The sequence below is a fragment of the Rhinichthys klamathensis genome, unplaced genomic scaffold (genome assembly GCF_029890125.1).
Source record: "Rhinichthys klamathensis goyatoka isolate OS25496 unplaced genomic scaffold, OSU_Roscu_1.1 h1tg000144l_1, whole genome shotgun sequence".
Lineage (NCBI taxonomy): Eukaryota > Metazoa > Chordata > Actinopteri > Cypriniformes > Leuciscidae > Rhinichthys > Rhinichthys klamathensis.
Window position 1 is genome coordinate 901705 of NW_026606679.1, and position 17495 is coordinate 919199.

Here is a 17495-nt window from a genome sequence, read left to right on the forward strand (position 1 = left end):
CAATTTAATCAAATCTGTACTATTTTAAGTGGAAACATTTCAGTTTAATCTCAAAGCATCCTCACTGCACTACCTACCGCTGAGCTTTTTATATGCAAAAAGAGCAAACCAAATCGGTTTAGGTTCAAAATTAATTTTACAGTATTACAAAGCAGTTTTACCCAATTCCTGCGCATCAGCAAATCTACCCAGTGTACACTTAGTGCAATAACCCCACAACTGAATCATTAAACCTTTATTTATCTCCTAACCACATGTCTTTATGATGCATCTCATTTATTCTCCATCTGTTACAGTACCTGTGGCCTCCACTGCTTATCCCTTTTTCTTTTCTCCACTCTCTACCTCTTCCCATTCCGCCTTTTTCTGAGTTTTGGGGAAATTCCACTTCCCTCTCTAACCTTACTGCAGTTTGATACCCGGCCCGCAGTGCTTCATTCTTCCCTTCTCCCACTGAAAACAGCCACATCCGTGACCTATCTTGACCTATCTGTTGCATCTGTTGTTGGGCAGCAGCCAGCTTCACATATGTAGCCGTATATTCCCGTCTCCCTCTCTCTGCCAATTATTATCTACCTGTTCCGGCCCCGTCGGCTGACAAGACACATACTGAGTTCACTTTCCCCATGAGCTCAGCTCTTGCTGCCGTCAGCTGTAGCGCTGCTCGCTGCTTATCATTTCTGATACTTTCTCTGTGTGTCGCGTCGGCTACCGGGGTTCCCTGCTTCTGTTCCATCTGTCCAGAGAATTAATACCACACACGTTAAAAAAACAAAAACCTTTTTGAGCAACTAACAAGTTAGCAACCAACCAAAGTCACAAATGAGCGCTTGTCTTGGGGTTAAATAAGGTAGCAGTGATCCAGAACATTATTTTTGTTTATTCCGAAAAAAAGAAAAAAGATTGGCAATCCAATCCGTTTCTGTGTCCGAACAAGTGTGCCCACTCAAAAAAAAAAACTTTTTAAGTTCATTACATTTAAGCATTATGTTTCCAAATTCCCTGTGTTTGTTCTAATAAAATCTCTAAATAAAATGCAACCAATTATGCCCCATTTTTATATAAACCTACTGATTTGCAGAAGCAATTTTTGCTTGGTCATACACAAATTCCAACATCAAAAACAAGTGATATTTGTACAGTTATCTGGGTGTGTGTTCATTTTAGATCATTTATTTTATTCCTTTTTTTGAGCAAATAGGCCTATATCACATCTGCACCTAGAATTGTGATATTAAAGGGATAGTTAACTTTGAAATTAATTTTTGATATGTTTTAGCTTACCTCAAGCGCATCCAAGATGTAGGTGTCTTTGTGTCCACAGTATTTTCAATTTTGATATTTTTAGGTCAAACCGTTCTTGTCTGTCAGTCATATAATGCAGTCCTATGGGGTCCACCTCAAAGAGCATGCACAGAGAAGTCCAAATTAAACATGATTTAATGACTCGTAAATGTAAGTACACATTGATGGCCTAAGTCACGAAACGAGCGGTTTGTGTGAGAAAACTAACAGTATTTATATCGTTTTTACCTCTTGTAAACACAGCCAGGTCCAAGTGATCTGACGGCGCCGGCGGTTCGGTCTTTTCCGGAAAGCACCGGAAGTAATCTCTCGCGCGTGTACGTCACTCATACAATTGTTTTATTTTTTATTTTTTTGGAATTGTTTTCTTTTACGACGGTTTAAACATCCCGAATAAGCGCAAATTAGTACCCTTTTAATTAGCCGTCTTACCTACAATCTCTGTTCTGTGTAAACAATGAGTGACGCACACGCGCGAGGTTTCACTTCCGGCGCTTTCCGGAAAAGACCGAAGCGCCGGCGCCGTCAGATCACTTGGACCTGGCTGTGTTTACAAGAGGTAAAAACGATATAAATACTGTTCGTTTTCTCACACAAACCGCTCGTTTCGTGTCTTAGGCCATCAATGTGTACTTACATTTACGAGTCATTAAATCATGTTTAATTTGGACTTCTCTGTGCATGCTCTTTGAGGTGGTGACCATAGACCTGCATTATATGACTGAGACAAGAACGGTTTGACCTAAAAATATCAAAATTGAAAAAACTGTGGACACAAAGACACCTACATTTTGGATGCCCTTGAGGTAAGCTAAAACATATCAAAAATTAATTTCAAAGTGAACTATCCCTTTAAGTTACAAATATGTTATTGAGTTTATAGTTTACAACCTGTTTATGGTCATAATTTGTGCAACTGAATTGTATCTGTAGGTTCTATTAGCACTCATTTAGTATCAATTAGCACAATGTGTCTGACCTCTCCTTTTCTGGACAAAACTGGGCAAGATATAGTATGTGATGTCACATAGTCTTTGCCTTCCTGGCGCTTCTGAGTAAATTAATATTAGGTTGCCAACTTTCCAGTCAGTCCACACCTGCGGTTTTTCACCAAACAATAATCTGGATATCATGTTCATTGCAAAACGTATCACGATTACGATAAAGAAATGATTTATACCATGCTCTCTACAAATACTGTATTCATCTCTCAACAAGAGTCAGTGGCTTCCAACACAAATATGAATTGGGGTCTTAATTTATTGGTACTTATTCGTTTTCATACATTGTTCACGTTGTTTTGCTTGCTTGTTCGTTTATTTTGATGCACAATAAATTACATTTCCCCCACAGTTTGCATATTCTCACCCATTCATTAGCCAACTACCTGAAATATACATATCATGTGGGATACCACGTCCTCCAATCAACTGATCTGAGAAAGCTCTTCAGTACAGTCATATAACTAAATATACATTTTAATATTCAATCCAATATTCAGTGTTCTCAGAACATTTCAATATTTAAACACTAAGCCTATACTAAAAAGCTATAACATCCAGACATATCTTGTAACTTATTGGGCTTTTAGCTTGGGTCTGGCAAAACATGTCTACATGACAGGCTGAATTCTTAATAGTTCACTCAAAAATGAAAATTGTCATCATTTACTCACCCTTGTAACTTTTTGACTGTGGACAATAAAAGAAGCTATTCTGTGGAATGTCTCAATATTTTGTCCATGCAATGAAAGCCAATGGTCACCAAAACTGTTTGGTTACCAACATTCTTCTAAATATCTTCTGTTGTGTTCAGCAGACGAAAGAAACAATTTTCATTTTGAACTATCTGTTTAATATACCAAATTCTGAAGCCACAACAAAAACTTGTTTCACATTCAATAATGCACATTTAATTCACTGCCTATATAATTTAAATTAGGAGTCTTAAATATGACTTTACCCCTCAAGCCTGTTAGCTGAGGCAGAGAGAAAAAAAAGAGAAAGGCTGAGAGACACAGACATTCAACCTTGCCTCTCTCAAGGACATTACAGGGCACAGTGAAGCACAACAATACATTGTGTATGTTTAGTATCAGGATTTGAAACCATTTTTCTTCAAATGTTACGCTTTTTAATCATATTTATTGCCTGCTTGCTCTGTCACATTAACGCTCCAATGCTGACATAAACTCTATCTACTTTTCAAAAGACACAGCCAACACATGTCATTACTCATGAAAAGACTTCTCTGTTGTAGACCGTATATGATGCTTAGGATATCGAATTATCATCATATATTAGGAGAGTCACACATTTTACTCTAGTGAATATGTCTTAGGGCTGATGCCTTATAAAGTATTGGTTCCAAAAAAGCTTTTGAACATTTCCACTGCCACAGGAAAAAGGTTCAATCAAGACACATTGACCTTTTGTGATATAGCAGGCATGTTGTCACACTATATGTTGAACCTGCCATTAAACAGCCTATTAATTTTTCTGGCTATATTTAAACAGTATGTCTTACTGTTTAAATATAGCCAGAGAAATTAATAGGCTGTTTAATGGCAGGTTCCACTGTGATAACACAAAACAAAACAATATGAAACATCAAAAGTGAAAGGTTAATGTGTGTGTGTGTGTGTATACATTAACCTTTCACTTTGGATGTTTTGATGTCTACTATTTTTATTATTATCATTTTTTTAAAACATTTTTTGAACTAGGTGTTTGAAACCAATGTACACATTTGTCTAATTTAACTTTTAAATTCAAAACCTTACAGTTACAGCGCTATAGCCTGAGTGACAACTTCTCTTGTGCGACAACTAGCCCCAGATCCATATAGGTCTATTGTCTGGATCAAACGATCTGCCATTGATATTCTGTTCAATTCTCTGTAGGTTCCTTCTGGCTGTTGTCAGTATCAATCATAATAAAATAAGTGTGCTAATTATCTGAACGAGGCTGTTGTGGTGACGTCTTCATTGGAGTACCGATGAAAGTCATACATCTACAGTCCTTATGTGTCATTTTATTTTACCTGTTTGTTTATTTATTTATTTAGCTTTTTTTGGAGCCAAAGGTTTGCTTTGGCCACTGTGGAGCATAGTGCTTTCCCAGCCCAATTTCATTAGAAATACTTCAGGCTGTAATTATCCCATTCAATCTTACTCATTCATTTAATGTCAGATCTCTCCCCTATTCAAATGAAACCTAATATTGAAAGGGGCAAGGTCAATGAATTCTGTCTGATTTATCCTTGCTTGTCTCCACTATGCATAGACACGCTCGCCATGCGCACGCCCACAGTCCAAGTAACCCATACACTTCCCTCACCGCGCGACCAATACGTCACAGTGATGTTGACGATTACATAAAATTCGATTATTGCCCAATCATGTCGCATCAGATTCGCGCTGAACTATTAACACCTTTTGAAGCTAGACTAATGATATATGTTTAAAGCACAGTGGCAGCGCCAGCATACAGCACTCAGCTTTAGGGAGTCTGCACGCGCATCACGTATAATTGCGAATTCTGTAAATCCAATTATCTGTAGATTACATTTCTACGTTTCGTCTGATAAGCAAATGCTGATATCAGATGCTCCGGGTCTCCAGGGGAATAAGAGAAGTCTTGGACTGATTCCGGCCGGGGTTTTGAACAAATGACTTTTTATGATGAAGCAAGTGGCTCACCCGAGAAAGATGCACGTCTTTGGGCTTGGTTGTGAAGTTGCCGATATATTTTGTTTTACAAACAAACATGTTAATGTCCATATCTCTCTTTCACCCCCACCCCTTTCGCTCCCTCGCAAAAGCGCACTACACACTGATGAGTGCAGTGCACTGGGTTCAGGCGTTTCCTTTTACGATATTCCATTGATCTCTGGCGACGGAAAATTCGTGGAGGTTGGGCGACGCATTAAAGCTTTAAGGCCCACCTTAGATATTACTGAAAAATGAAATAAATAAATGATTAAGTCGCTATACCGTCGCGACTACAAATAGAAATACTTTGGCGGCCATGTTGTATTCGTTTAGCTCAATTGGGCGATACGTGCAACAATATTACACCCTTTCATATTTAATATAGGGGCTTAGAACGGAACAATGTGTGCTGCAATAATCGCACATCCCGTCCACTGATCCAAATGCGTCCGATGTAGAGGTAGCCTGCATGTAACCAGAATGGAGCTTTAGTGAAGATACTCAAAATCCTCTGGTGCAGAAGGGAAAATCTAATAAGAGTTCATAGGGTACGGAACAAGGGGGGACCTGTTCGGATGAATGTCATTTTCGTTTCACAAAAAAATAGGTATTAATAATTAATCATGGTGGTGATCATAGAATTAGATATTGGGATGGTGCGTATCAGTGTAAGGATACTGCCGAACTATCCGCAGCAGTCTATACTCTAGATCACACTCCTGGGCGACATGTATCAAAGGTAGTCTGTGTGCATGCTAATGGGGGCTCATTTCGCGAATTACGCCATATAACCGGATTTGATCGATAAATCGATCCATCGCACATGGAACAGCTAGTGCTCGCGTGAGAGCCGCTATTAAAAGCACAATGTGTAATGTGGTAGACGGTTACATTTGTAATTGCATAAAGAAAAAAGATAAGAGGGAGAAAAAATATCGGAAAATGTATGAAATCCGTACCATGCCCATAAATGTTCAGCCGTGAGCGAGCAGCAGTGAGATGTCAGCTGCTGACGCCCGGTTGCGGTGAGGAGACGGACAATATGGGAGGAGATGAACGATAAAGCATCAGAAATAAAGACTTACACTTCGTAGTTCCTGCGTGCGATCCTTCATTTTTCCCCGCCGTGCTGGCCAAAAATATCGCTTGAGATGTCCGCTGCGTTCGTGTATTTATTATTAGTGAATGTCTGGCTCCTGTTTAATTTCCCACAGATTTCGGTGATTTCAAAAAAAGAGCGCCCTGTTCTTCCCCTCTGCACTATTTCACGCCTTTTTTCCTTTTCCCTGTTCCCGGTTCTGTGATGGTGTGTCCTCCGTGGCGGTGCAGTGATGCCCCGCAGCGCGCTCTGACTCCAGCACACGAATGCGATTCCGAACGCGGTACTGATGCTGCAAAAAAAAAAAAGAGGTGGGGGGAGGGGAGCGATGCAGAGGGCTGGAGCGCTTCTGCGCATGCGCCGCCGGCTCACTTTACCTGCTGCCCCTCCCCCATTCCGCTCGCTTGCTGTACTGCGTGTCTCCGCAGCGCGTAACTGACCTACGTTCTCCATTATAAGTAGGGAACTGTAGTTTGTTTTAAGCGGAATACAAAACCAGGAGCCTCTATTTGGCTTGACGAAATAATCGATGCGGTTCTGTTTTATTCTAATGGATTGAAAAGGGGGTAGGACGCATTGAAAAAGATACTATTTTAAACTTTTAAAATCAGATTTTCTTTCATTCCCCATTAGCTATAGGTGTGAGGTAACAATTTACCTCAAATCTCAAATGTCACTGTTATGATGTGTACAAAGAGAAATGCATGCTAATAGTCAACGACACATTAATCTGCAATGTATGGAATTTAACAGATAAAGTGATCCAGGTGTTTTTAAAATCAACCTGAATTGCAGCCTCTTTTACTACATATTTTCAAAAGAACTACAATGTTCAGTGTGTAAACAAAATGTAAAATGAGACTTCATTTTATCTATCAAAAATGAGTGATGACGAGCAATACCACCTATTGTCTTTTTTAACAAATTCAAGTAGCCTACCAAGATATGCATATCTTCATGCAAAATAAATAAACTTAATAAAAATATTTTTTCTTATGAAAGTTTCTAATGTGAGGATTAATTCTTATAATGAGCATCAGTATTAATAATAATAATTTAAATAATATTTAATTAAAACATTTTTTTAAGACTTATGGCCATTATTGGTAACCATTACCCAAATGGCATCTGTGAAAGTCGTTTCATAGGAAGAACGAAGTGCTACATTTTGATGAAAGATTACAAAGACCATAAGAGCAGGGCAAGGAACATGCATTATAAAAGTAAATACGTTCATTAAACTTAAACTGTTGAGTTGAGCAGGGATACAGCGTTTGCACTGCGGTTGTCTGTTGGTCTTGGTTTGGATTGCTTGAAACATCTGCCAAAGGGAAGCTTCTGGAACAAATGATCAGGGTGGGAGGGATCTTCAGTGCATCGTTGTGCCCCAGTTCACTGTCCTGGACTAGCAGAGCTCAGATATGTGAACTACGGGAACTGGTTTTAAAGTATATAATGGTCAAGAATATAACTTATTTTTGCTAATCCCAGTGCCATAAGAGTGTCAAGTGGCTCCATATTAGACAAAGACATCCCAATCTAAGGGGAAGAGATATACAAAGCAGTTTTGTCCAAGTAAAATAAATGACTTTTTGCATTGTTTTTTTTTTTGCACATATGTTCAAATGTTTCTGTAAGAAGAAATGTGTGCATTAGGCTATACACAAAATATTAATTTAATGTCATTGCAGTTTTAATGACATTGAATATGTTCGTGAGTCATCTCTGCACCACCAGCGCTTGCAGTTTATGCATTTGGTGGTTCATATCACATTACTTGCATTTGACCACATGGCTTTTCATTTATAAACTCCATCAAACACTAATATGCATGTGTATGAAGTTTGTTAAATTCAGATTGAATGTTTATAAGGCCTTTAACAATAGTAATTATGACAAACCGTGCAGATTTAGGGAGGCTTGGGCCTAAATTATTGAACTGAACACAGCAGAAGGCCTTTAGGAGATTCTTCTTGTGTAAAGCATAATCTTTTCTACAGGGGGCACTGTTTGGTTCAGAAAGACTTTAGTCACAGGAAAAAGATTTGTCATTTTAATTGACCCTTTTCACATTTCCGGGTTTCTCAGAAGCGGAAGTCCTCATAGTTGGGTAAACTTGAATGAGAGACTATATATATTTTGTTCCCATTTGCTCAAATAGCTAAAAAAAACCTCCACAACAGTGTTTTCACATCTTTAAAAAAGAGGAAAAAATAGCGATAGCGGCAGTCATTTTTTTGTAATTTGGTGCGAAGGTTATAAAATAGAAAGTGTTATAAATGTACTACAGGGCTGTTGAATGCTTGAATCTAATTGGTTTACGAACGTTCTAAGGTGTGCAATTATTTTCAGGGAAACACACGGCTAAAGTAGATCCAGCAGGTCTTTACAGTTCCATATCACTTTGCCAAATGATTTCAGTTATTTCAAAGGACTTTACAGACCACCAAACTAAAACCCACAACTATACTGACCGAGCAAAAAAAAAAAAAAAAAAAAATAGGATAAAAACCAACTATAAGGATTGAAATAAGCAGCCTAAAGTGAAAAATAGAGACAAAATATACTTTTTTTTTCAAGAAAGTTTTTTTTATTGCATCAGTCTGAAAGCATTCATGTTTTAAATGTAATACTGCGGTCTGCGGGTTCTATAAGATACACATAAAATGATACAATTAAATCATGTATTGAGATTTTTTTTTTAAGAATCAGATAAAATAAATGTATCAAAAATAAAAATATTTCAGATACAAGTTCTTAAAGTGACTATTAAAAAATAGCTTTTGAAAATTTGTGTACAAATCAAGTCAATGGTATTTCATTTATGATAACTATTTTCACTGAATCTTTGCCAAATATTTAAAAAAGCTTATGACAATTTTTATACATGCGGTATCTCAGAAGGCCCTTCATTCATATTTTACAGTATCCTTACATTCTACAGTTGTTGTATTACAGGAAAGACACATTTCTTGTAAAGCCATTGGATTTTTTAAACACCATGGGCTGCTCTCTGCCAAATGGCTGGTAATGATTTAGAATACCATCACCACCTGGCGTAGGAGCGTATTTCTCACAATATGACCCTGTAAGACTTGGGCCACACTTTGCAGTGTAGAAAATCAAAACAGAGCCGTGCTTGAGTGTTAACTTCTTCGGCACATTGTTGCCTTGCTGTGGGATAAAAGATTCCCTTCCCAAAAGATCATCATCAAACCGGTTGTCACGGTCCCACACCTCAAATTTTAACTCCCTGTAAGAAGAGGATGTTCATAACATGATGTGCAATTTTTACAACATGAAAGTTTACAGATTTTTAAGAGCATGATCATGTTTTGAAAGCATCTACAGGATTGCTGCAGAAACTGAAACTTTGATTATGAAAACGTAGTTTGAGAATATACAGTTATTACTCACTTTTTTTGATTCAGATCCACAGTTCCAACATCGAACAGGTAGTTCCACTGAGGAAAGTTGTTGTTCTTAATCACAGGGGTTGTAGCCTTTTGAGTTCCGTAGAACACTTTAACATAACCATCAGTTTTAGAGAACCTGTCGCCCCATAATCCCTCAGCACTCTTCACGGTCACTTTCAAGGTGGCCACTCCTGGCTGACTCGGACAGCAGTTATTATCAACTTTTTGATGACCATTGCATTTGCATGCGCAATTCCTGTCACGCTGGCCCACTTTGCAACTGGAGGGGCAAGCGGTTGATATTGCGTTTTTTGTGATGTATTTGCTGATGGCAGCTTGCAGACTGGCTTTTCTAACCGGGTCATTATTCACGAGCATATGCAATGAGCTCAAGCTGTAGGACACCACTCCAGGAATTTTCTTCAGTGACTTGAGCCACACGCCATAACCATTATTGACGCTCGGATTGAAGAGGATGTCTTGCTGCTCACCGTTGCCGCCCAATATTTCAGTGACGCGGTCGGTAAAGGAGCCACTGAAGCTGCTTTTCTTCTCCAGTTTCTTTTGCCTGGCTGCGCAGAATTCTGCTTGTGCGCTCACATTCACACCCTCAATGACGACAGACGCTTCTCTCGATAAGCAGATGCTCACGTCGTGTACTGTCAGACCTGACATGGAAATCTGGCAGGTCTTCACAGCAGTGGTTGACTTTACGTGGCCGCCCAGGTCGACTCCCCGCAAGAAGTGTGTTCCATAGATAGAAATAAAATGGTTGTATGCATCTTCTGACTTGCTGTCATATTTAGCAGGGAGTGAACTGATAGAACCGGCAAATTCTTTGGTCATTGGAGGACTAGCTTGAAGACGAAATCTGATGAAAGGAAATAAAAAAAGATTTTCATGTTAGTAATCTAATGTAACATAACACGAATCACACTGTTCAATATGAAAGCCTGTTTCTGCCATAGAGTTAAACAATTAAAAAAAGGTAATTGTGACTATATTGACCTTAGGTTAGACGCCATGTTGAATTTTAGGCGGATGAAAACGAGTCTGTGAGGGATTGGCTTACAGTGTCAAGGGCAAGCACTGGATAAAGTTCCTAGATCACACTTCTTTTTTGTACAACTTTCCAAACTGTTTCATGGAGATTTTATCTACTGAAATGTTGTAGGGTTTCGTCAGCTGGTATTTTGTTAAACCAAAGTACAATCCATTAAACATGCTGTTCTTCTATCCCTCACAGCCTTGTTTTCATTTTTGTCAAAAATTTCTACTTTTTATCTCACAATGTGACTATTTCTCATTAGAAACTCTTTTATGTTTTTACAGTGCAATAAAAAAGCACACTTCCACAGAGTTTATAATTGATCTTTCATAGTTAATCCTGGGTAGTCAAGTTTTGAAATTTCACACGGTACCTTTATAAACCCTGGCCTAATGTCATGATTTGCATATTTATGAGGTCAATCACATTGATTGGATGAGTACAGATGCAGGCATTAAATAAACTCTTAATAATTGCATTTTTCCCCTCTACTTATTCCCAATAATATGATGATAATAAAGATCCTTTATTTTTGAGAGTGCACACACTTACGTGTAATAGCGACAGGAGAAGGTGTGGCCTGTGAAGGAGTACTTGTCTTGAGCTGAATGGGTATTTGCAAACCTGGCTGACACGGAAAGAGTGCCAGCGACAGCCGTACTTGCCACCAGCGGCACACTCAGCCCAACCTTCCAGCCGAGACTGAGCGAATTGGAGGTTTCCTTAAGAACTGAGCTGGCCGATTCATACACCTTGGTACTGAGGCTGTGACGGCACTCCACCTTGACGCGCCAGTCGGTCACAGAAGCTGGCACCTTCTGTTTCTCGTTGAGTAGTGAGTTGTCACACACAGTGCAGTTTCCATGCCCTCCTCCATCCATGTAGGTAAGCACATCCACCACAAAAGCTCCGGTGGTCTTCATCCGCACAATGTCAAAGCCTTCTCCCACCAAATTATGCCCAGGCACGAAATTAAGCTTCTTGCACTCTTCGTTGGGGATCGTTTCACAACAGAGGGCAAAAGGAAGAAAGAGGAGCAACAGAAGAGGAGCCATTTGTACTGCAGGCTGAAAGAGAGGAAAATGAGAGGAGATACTTTTTCACATTATTCAAATTGAATAACTGATCAAGAAGTATTTGGACACTTAACGTAAAAATGTCTGAGAGTCTTTACATTTGAAAACAAAATATCAAACTAAGTGTTTCCATATATACATTATAAATCGTTTACTAATGTTTTAATTTGTCAGTTGATCGTCTTTCAGTTTCCATCACTAACCAATGCTGAAAAACTGTCTGTTCTTCATTGGGGTAACAGCTAATTAAACAATAACTATGTCAAATACTAATTCTGGTGTTCTGCTTACATAGACTGTTACTAAATCTGTTTTTACATGATTTTTGAAGGAGTAAAATCATATGAAATCATGTCCAGAAGGATGCAGGCTGTAAATATTGTATTTATAGTACAATTTATTATAGTGGAAGGCTGTAGATTAAAAGGTTCCAAAGATAACAAGAAACATTTAGCATTCAAAGAGTGTCCAAACTTTTGATGCAAGTAAAACATGACCTGTTAAACTCCTAAATAAATACTAAATTTAATTTTCTTTATCAGAATTCTTTAAAGTGTTCTAATTTAACACTTATTTATTTTTACATTGTACCAAAAACATATACATTTAAGCATTTACAGAAAGATTAATAGTTTACGATTTATAATTCCTATACAAAATATGAAAATACCAAGCAAACAATTGACATTTACCTAGTTGAGATGTTTTCTTAACAGCTTTGGTAGAGCAGACGATTAGGTTAAATAACCCCAATGTTAGAAAAAAAGTTAGGAGGGAGGGGGGTATATGTGTTAAACACCAGTTATGTGTTACCTTCACACTTTTTTTCAACAACACCAACACAGAGACACGAGCACACTTTTAACATCTTTTGTAACATCTTTATGGGTATCAACAAAGAATTCTTCGCTCTCTTACAGTTAAAAGAAATTAGAAAATATCTGATTCTGAACAAATTGTAACACTTTTTTTTTGCAACCAGCATAGCCTGTGAGGAATAGATTTATTTACACTCTTCTCAGGCCATCTATTACAATGCAGTCAATAAAAATAAATAACACTTCTGTAACTTAATTTCAGAAATTCCGTTGCGCTTTTTCTTGATGACTGCTAATAAAAAAAATCTAAATTGTTAAAGATTTTTCAATATGAGATAAAGACATGAAACAATAAAACATAACAGCATCCTAGCTGTAACGGTAAGCAGGAGAACACTTTTAAAACTAGGTTTTGTATTGTAGCCTGTATTTCTCTATGGCAGTGAGGTGCACTTACTGCAAATGAATCATGTCTTCTACTAGTGAAGCTCACACTGCAGGGTCATACTAATCAAGATTTGATATCAGTCTTGATTCAGTCTTCTCTCTGTCTGCTCTATTTAATGCATTAAATTGCAGACCGCTGACCTTCGCACTGTATTCTGTCCCTGATGCAAGTAGGTTGCACTTCAACAGATAGTTAAACAGGATGAGGGTTGAAGAAAAAGTCGAAACCAAAGAAGTTCTTTTTCGGTGTTTTACTTTGAAATCTTCAGTCCCACAACGTAATTATTTGTGAAAAGACGATGGCCTCTTTGGCATGAAATAACAGAAGAATATAGCTTTTATCAGAGAGACATCTGCTGCTGCATCACTGCTGTTGTGAAGTGAAAACTAAGATGGCCACCACGACCTCTAACCTAAGTCACATGATGCATCTTAACCAATTAAATTAACCCAAAATTAAATGACTACTTAAATAGTCAGAACACTCCCCGTCTGGTATTTAAAAAATACCATTACTAACAATGCAACAGTTCTGTAGAACATTATTCCTTCTGTTCTTTTGATGATAGAAGAAGAATCACTTGGGACACAGGTCTCAGATAAGTTTTACACTTCCCATCCTTGGTGACCTTGATTTCAATTTTTCTGACCTTTTCATCATCGCCTGGAAAGACCTTAGTGACAAGAGCCATCGGCCAGTCATTCCTCTTCACTTGAGCATCTTTCATAAGTACAATATCTCCTTCCCTGATGTTAGGCTGGTTGGTGTGCCATTTTCGGCGACTTTGAAGATGGACTAGATACTCACGTCGCCACCTTTCCCAGAATTTGCTGGCAAGTTGTTGAACTTGCTTCCATTTCTGGCGGCAAAGATCATTTTCAAAGTCCCCTGGAGGAGGAGACAAAACACCAAGTTTCTGAGTCAAAAGAGTGGCTGGAGTCAACAGGGCGGGTGAATTTGGGTCACTTGAGATTGGTGCGAGAGGTCTTGCATTCATAATTGCAGAAACTTCTGCCAAGAATGTTGCCAGCATTTCATGTGTGAGATGAGAGTGACTGTTTTGAAGCAGCATGGAGTCTAGTATGCGACGTGCAACTCCGATAAGTCGCTCCCAAGCTCCTCCCATATGGGATGCATGAGGGGGATTAAAGATCCAACGACACCCTTCCTCATTCAAGTAGCTCCTAAAACTAGGCTCCTCTGCAAGCATTCCCAGCTCCTTACAAGCACCCTTGAAATTTGTGCCACAGTCTGATCTGATTTGTTTTGCTGGACCCCTTATGGCAAAGAAGCGTCGGAGGGCGTTGATAAAGGTGGATGCATCAAGAGAATCAATCAACTCAAAGTGCACTGCTCGAATACTCAAACAGGTAAAAATGAGTACCCATCTTTTGCTGTTTGCCAAGCCACCCCGAGTGCGGCGAGAGGTGACCATCCAGGGCCCAAAGACGTCAAGACCGACATAAGTGAAAGGTGGATCAGTGGCAAGTCGATCCGGAGGAAGATCTGCCATCTTCTGTTCAACGACTCGTCCTCTGAGTTTCTGACAGATGATGCATTTATGAATCACACTATGAATGCGTTTTCTCGCCCCGACGATCCAGAATCCTGCATTTCTGATTGCACCTTCAGTAAACAGGCGACCTTGGTGTCTGACCCGCTCATGAAAGTGTCTCGTGATGAGAAGGGCTATGTGGCTTTTCCCAGGAATGATAACAGGATGCTTTTCTCTTTGTTCTACAGGAGCATGCTTGAGTCTGCCACCTACTCTCAGTAACCCATCTTGGTCAATGAAGGGGTTCAGAGTTCTCAGTCCACTGGTTTTTTGGATTTCCTTTCCTTCAAAAAGACGAACAAACTCAACACAGTAGCTCTCCCGTTGGATACATTGCAATATCACAACTTTTGCCTGTGAAAGTTCCTCTGGGAGTGCTTTGTCACAAAGATGCCATTTTGTACAGGTACTTGCTAACTCAGTTTCAGGTCTGAATGAATGTATGATGTGAATTAAGTTGGATATAGCTTGTAGGAGACATTTCCAGGTCGAAAAGCGCTCAAAGCGATGTGAGCCAAGTTTGACAGGAAAGTCATGGGGTGTAAGATCTGTACGATTAGAGCGTACTTCCACATCTGAATCAGGGTCAATCAGATTGTATGATGGATTGTCTTCAAGACGCTCTGAATCAGGATGAGAAAGAAACACAGGCCCAGAAAGCCATGCGGAATCTTTCAAGTCTGAGGCGGGCACTGAGCGGGTTGCATGATCAGCTGGGTTTTGACTTGTGGAAATGTAATGCCACTGTTCTGGCCTTGTAGATTTCCTAATCCGCTGGACTCTATTACTCACGTATACGTAAAACCGTCTGGTTTGGTTCTGAATATACCCCAACACTACTTTACTGTCGGAATAGAATTCTACAGCGTTTGGAGTAATATCTATCTCATCTTGAATGAGTTCTGCTACTTCTACTGCCAGGACTGCTGCTCCAAGCTCTAATCGAGGTACAGTATTAGCAGACTGTGGAGCAAGCTTAGCCTTGCCTAGCACAAACCCTACAGTACATGATCCATTGTCATTCATCACTCTCAGGTAGGCTACTGCTGCAATTGCCTTTGTCGAAGCATCTGAGAAAACATGAATTTCTCTCCTTTGTGCTGAAGATAGCGAAACCTTTGAGTACACTCTGGGTATTTCAAATTGAGCCAAATCCTGCAAAGAGTGTTTCCAAGCCTCCCATTCAGCTTCTCTGTCTGTTGGTAGAGGGGCATCCCAGTCTTTGGTGTCTGCTGTCAGGTCACGAAGAAGGAACTTTCCTTGTATTGTAACAGGTGCTGCCAATCCAAGAGGGTCAAAAACGCTGTTGACAGTTGCTAAGACACCTCTACGTGTAAAAGGCTTCTCCTCTGCATCAACACGAAAAGTGAAAGTGTCTGTTTTAAGATTCCAGCTCAGACCAAGGCTCCTCTGAATAGGTGGAGTGTCCTTTTCCAGATCGAGATCCTTGAGGTCTTTCACATGATCTTCCACAGGAAAGGCATTCATTACAGCAGGACTGTTAGATGCTATTTTATGAAGCCTCAGGTTGGAACTTGCTAGCATCTCCTGAGTTCTTTTCAACAGATCAACTGCTTCCTCGGCTGTGGGAACTGATTTCAGGCCATCATCCACATAAAAATTACGCCCCACAAAGGCTCTTGCGTCTTTCCCAAACTCAAGTTCTCCATGTTGAGCTGCACGATGAAGTCCATAGATTGCTACCGCAGGAGAGGGACTATTCCCAAAAACATGGACCTTCATCCTATACTCCGTGACATCTTTAGAGAGGTCATTGTCCTCAAACCACAAGAAGCGGAGAAAGTTGCGGTGATCCTCTCTCACCACAAAGCTATGGAACATCTGTTCAATGTCAGCAGTAAATGCGACTGCTTCTTTACGGAAACGCAGCAAAACACCCAGCAGGGTGTTATTCAGGTCAGGTCCTGAGAGAAGCACTTGATTCAAAGAAAGGCCTTTGTACTGTGCACTAGAGTCAAAAACAACTCTGATCTGTCCTGGCTTGCGAGGGTGATAGACACCGAATATAGGCAAGTACCACACTTCCTCATTTTCCTTCACAGGTGGAGCTAATTCTGCATGACCTGCATCGAAAATCCTTTGCATGAATGTGATGAAATGTTCCTGCATTTGAGGCTTTTTCCTTAGTGTCTGATGGAGTGACAAGAGACGTTTCAAACTCAGGTCCCTATTGTTGGGTAGCTGTTGGCGCGGAATTCGGAAAGGAAGAGGTGCCACCCAGCTGTTAGAGCTGTCAATGAACATTTCCTTGTCCATCAGTTTCATGAATGTTCGGTCTTCAATGGAAGGGGCTATCTTTTCGTCGTCTTGTGTCTGTTCGAAAATCGTGTTTCCCAGCAAGTACTCAGGGCAGGTGGATGGGTAAAAATGACAGCCATGTAAAGAGATGGCATGATCTTTACTGCTTAGCTTCTCTTTCACCTGTATCTTATTAGGACAAGGCTCACATATGCTTGGACGTCCATTGAAAAGTATGTTTGTGCGGAACACGTCAACTGTGCTAGGTTTATGTGCTGACCCCAAGCAGACATTTCCCACTATCACCCAGCCAAAGTCGAGTTTTTGGGCGTACGGTGAATTGTTCAAACCATTGAGCTGTTTCCTCACTTTGTGGACTTGGATGATGTCTCTGCCTAAGAGAAGCAGTATCTTAGCACATGGATCTATCTCTGGTATTTCGTGAGCAATAGATTTCAAGTGAGGGAACTGGTGTGCAACGGTGGGAGATGGGATCTCAGAATGGTCGTCAGGCATATAAGTACACTCGATAAGTGTTGGGAGTGACACGTGTGTCTTTCCATCCATAGATACAGCTTGAAACCCAGTGGCTCTCCTTCCTGAAGTTTCTGTTACACCAGCACAAGTTCGAAGAGTGTAAGGATGCTCTGTTCCTTTTATTTTGAATAGATCGAAAAACTCAGGTCTAGCTAGAGATCTATTGCTTTGCTCATCGAGCACTGCGTACACCTTCACCATAATTTCTGGATGATCCTCAGG

General features: G+C 39.8%; 3 protein-coding genes across 4 annotated transcripts in view; 1 reads left to right on the forward strand and 2 right to left on the reverse strand.

Moving 5' to 3' along the window:
* The window catches only part of stx1b (syntaxin 1B), a 38947-nt gene extending 32538 nt beyond the window's left edge, over window positions 1-6409 (reverse strand). The window contains exon 1 of the mRNA XM_056257806.1: window positions 6103-6409. Within this exon, the coding sequence (XP_056113781.1) occupies window positions 6103-6132 (30 nt within the window). The 5' untranslated portion in view covers window positions 6133-6409. The remainder of the gene's footprint in view (window positions 1-6102) is intronic.
* si:dkeyp-113d7.10 (myoneurin) overlaps window positions 1-17495 on the forward strand; it is a 99292-nt gene that overhangs the window by 38550 nt on the left and 43247 nt on the right. The window lies entirely within an intron of this gene.
* Window positions 8874-12410, reverse strand: prf1.3 (perforin 1.3). The gene is made up of 4 exons (XM_056257797.1): window positions 12349-12410; window positions 11133-11647; window positions 9534-10403; window positions 8874-9369 (listed from the first exon to the last, which is right to left on the reverse strand). The coding sequence occupies exons 2-4, from the start codon at window positions 11633-11635 to the stop codon at window positions 9069-9071; spliced, it is 1674 nt and encodes a 557-aa protein (XP_056113772.1). The 5' UTR covers window positions 11636-11647; window positions 12349-12410; the 3' UTR covers window positions 8874-9068.

Excerpts from the sequence above, each read along its gene's own strand:
- prf1.3 (XM_056257797.1), bottom strand. The coding sequence starts at position 11,635 with ATGGCTCCTCTTCTGTTGCTCCTCTTTCTTCCTTTTGCCCTCTGTTGT. Across the intron at positions 10,404-11,132 it reads TTCTCCTGTCGCTATTACAC|ATTTCGTCTTCAAGCTAGTC; the intron begins GTAAGTGTGTGC and ends TCCTTTCATCAG. Across the intron at positions 9,370-9,533 it reads GTGGATCTGAATCAAAAAAA|GGAGTTAAAATTTGAGGTGT; the intron begins GTGAGTAATAAC and ends CTCTTCTTACAG.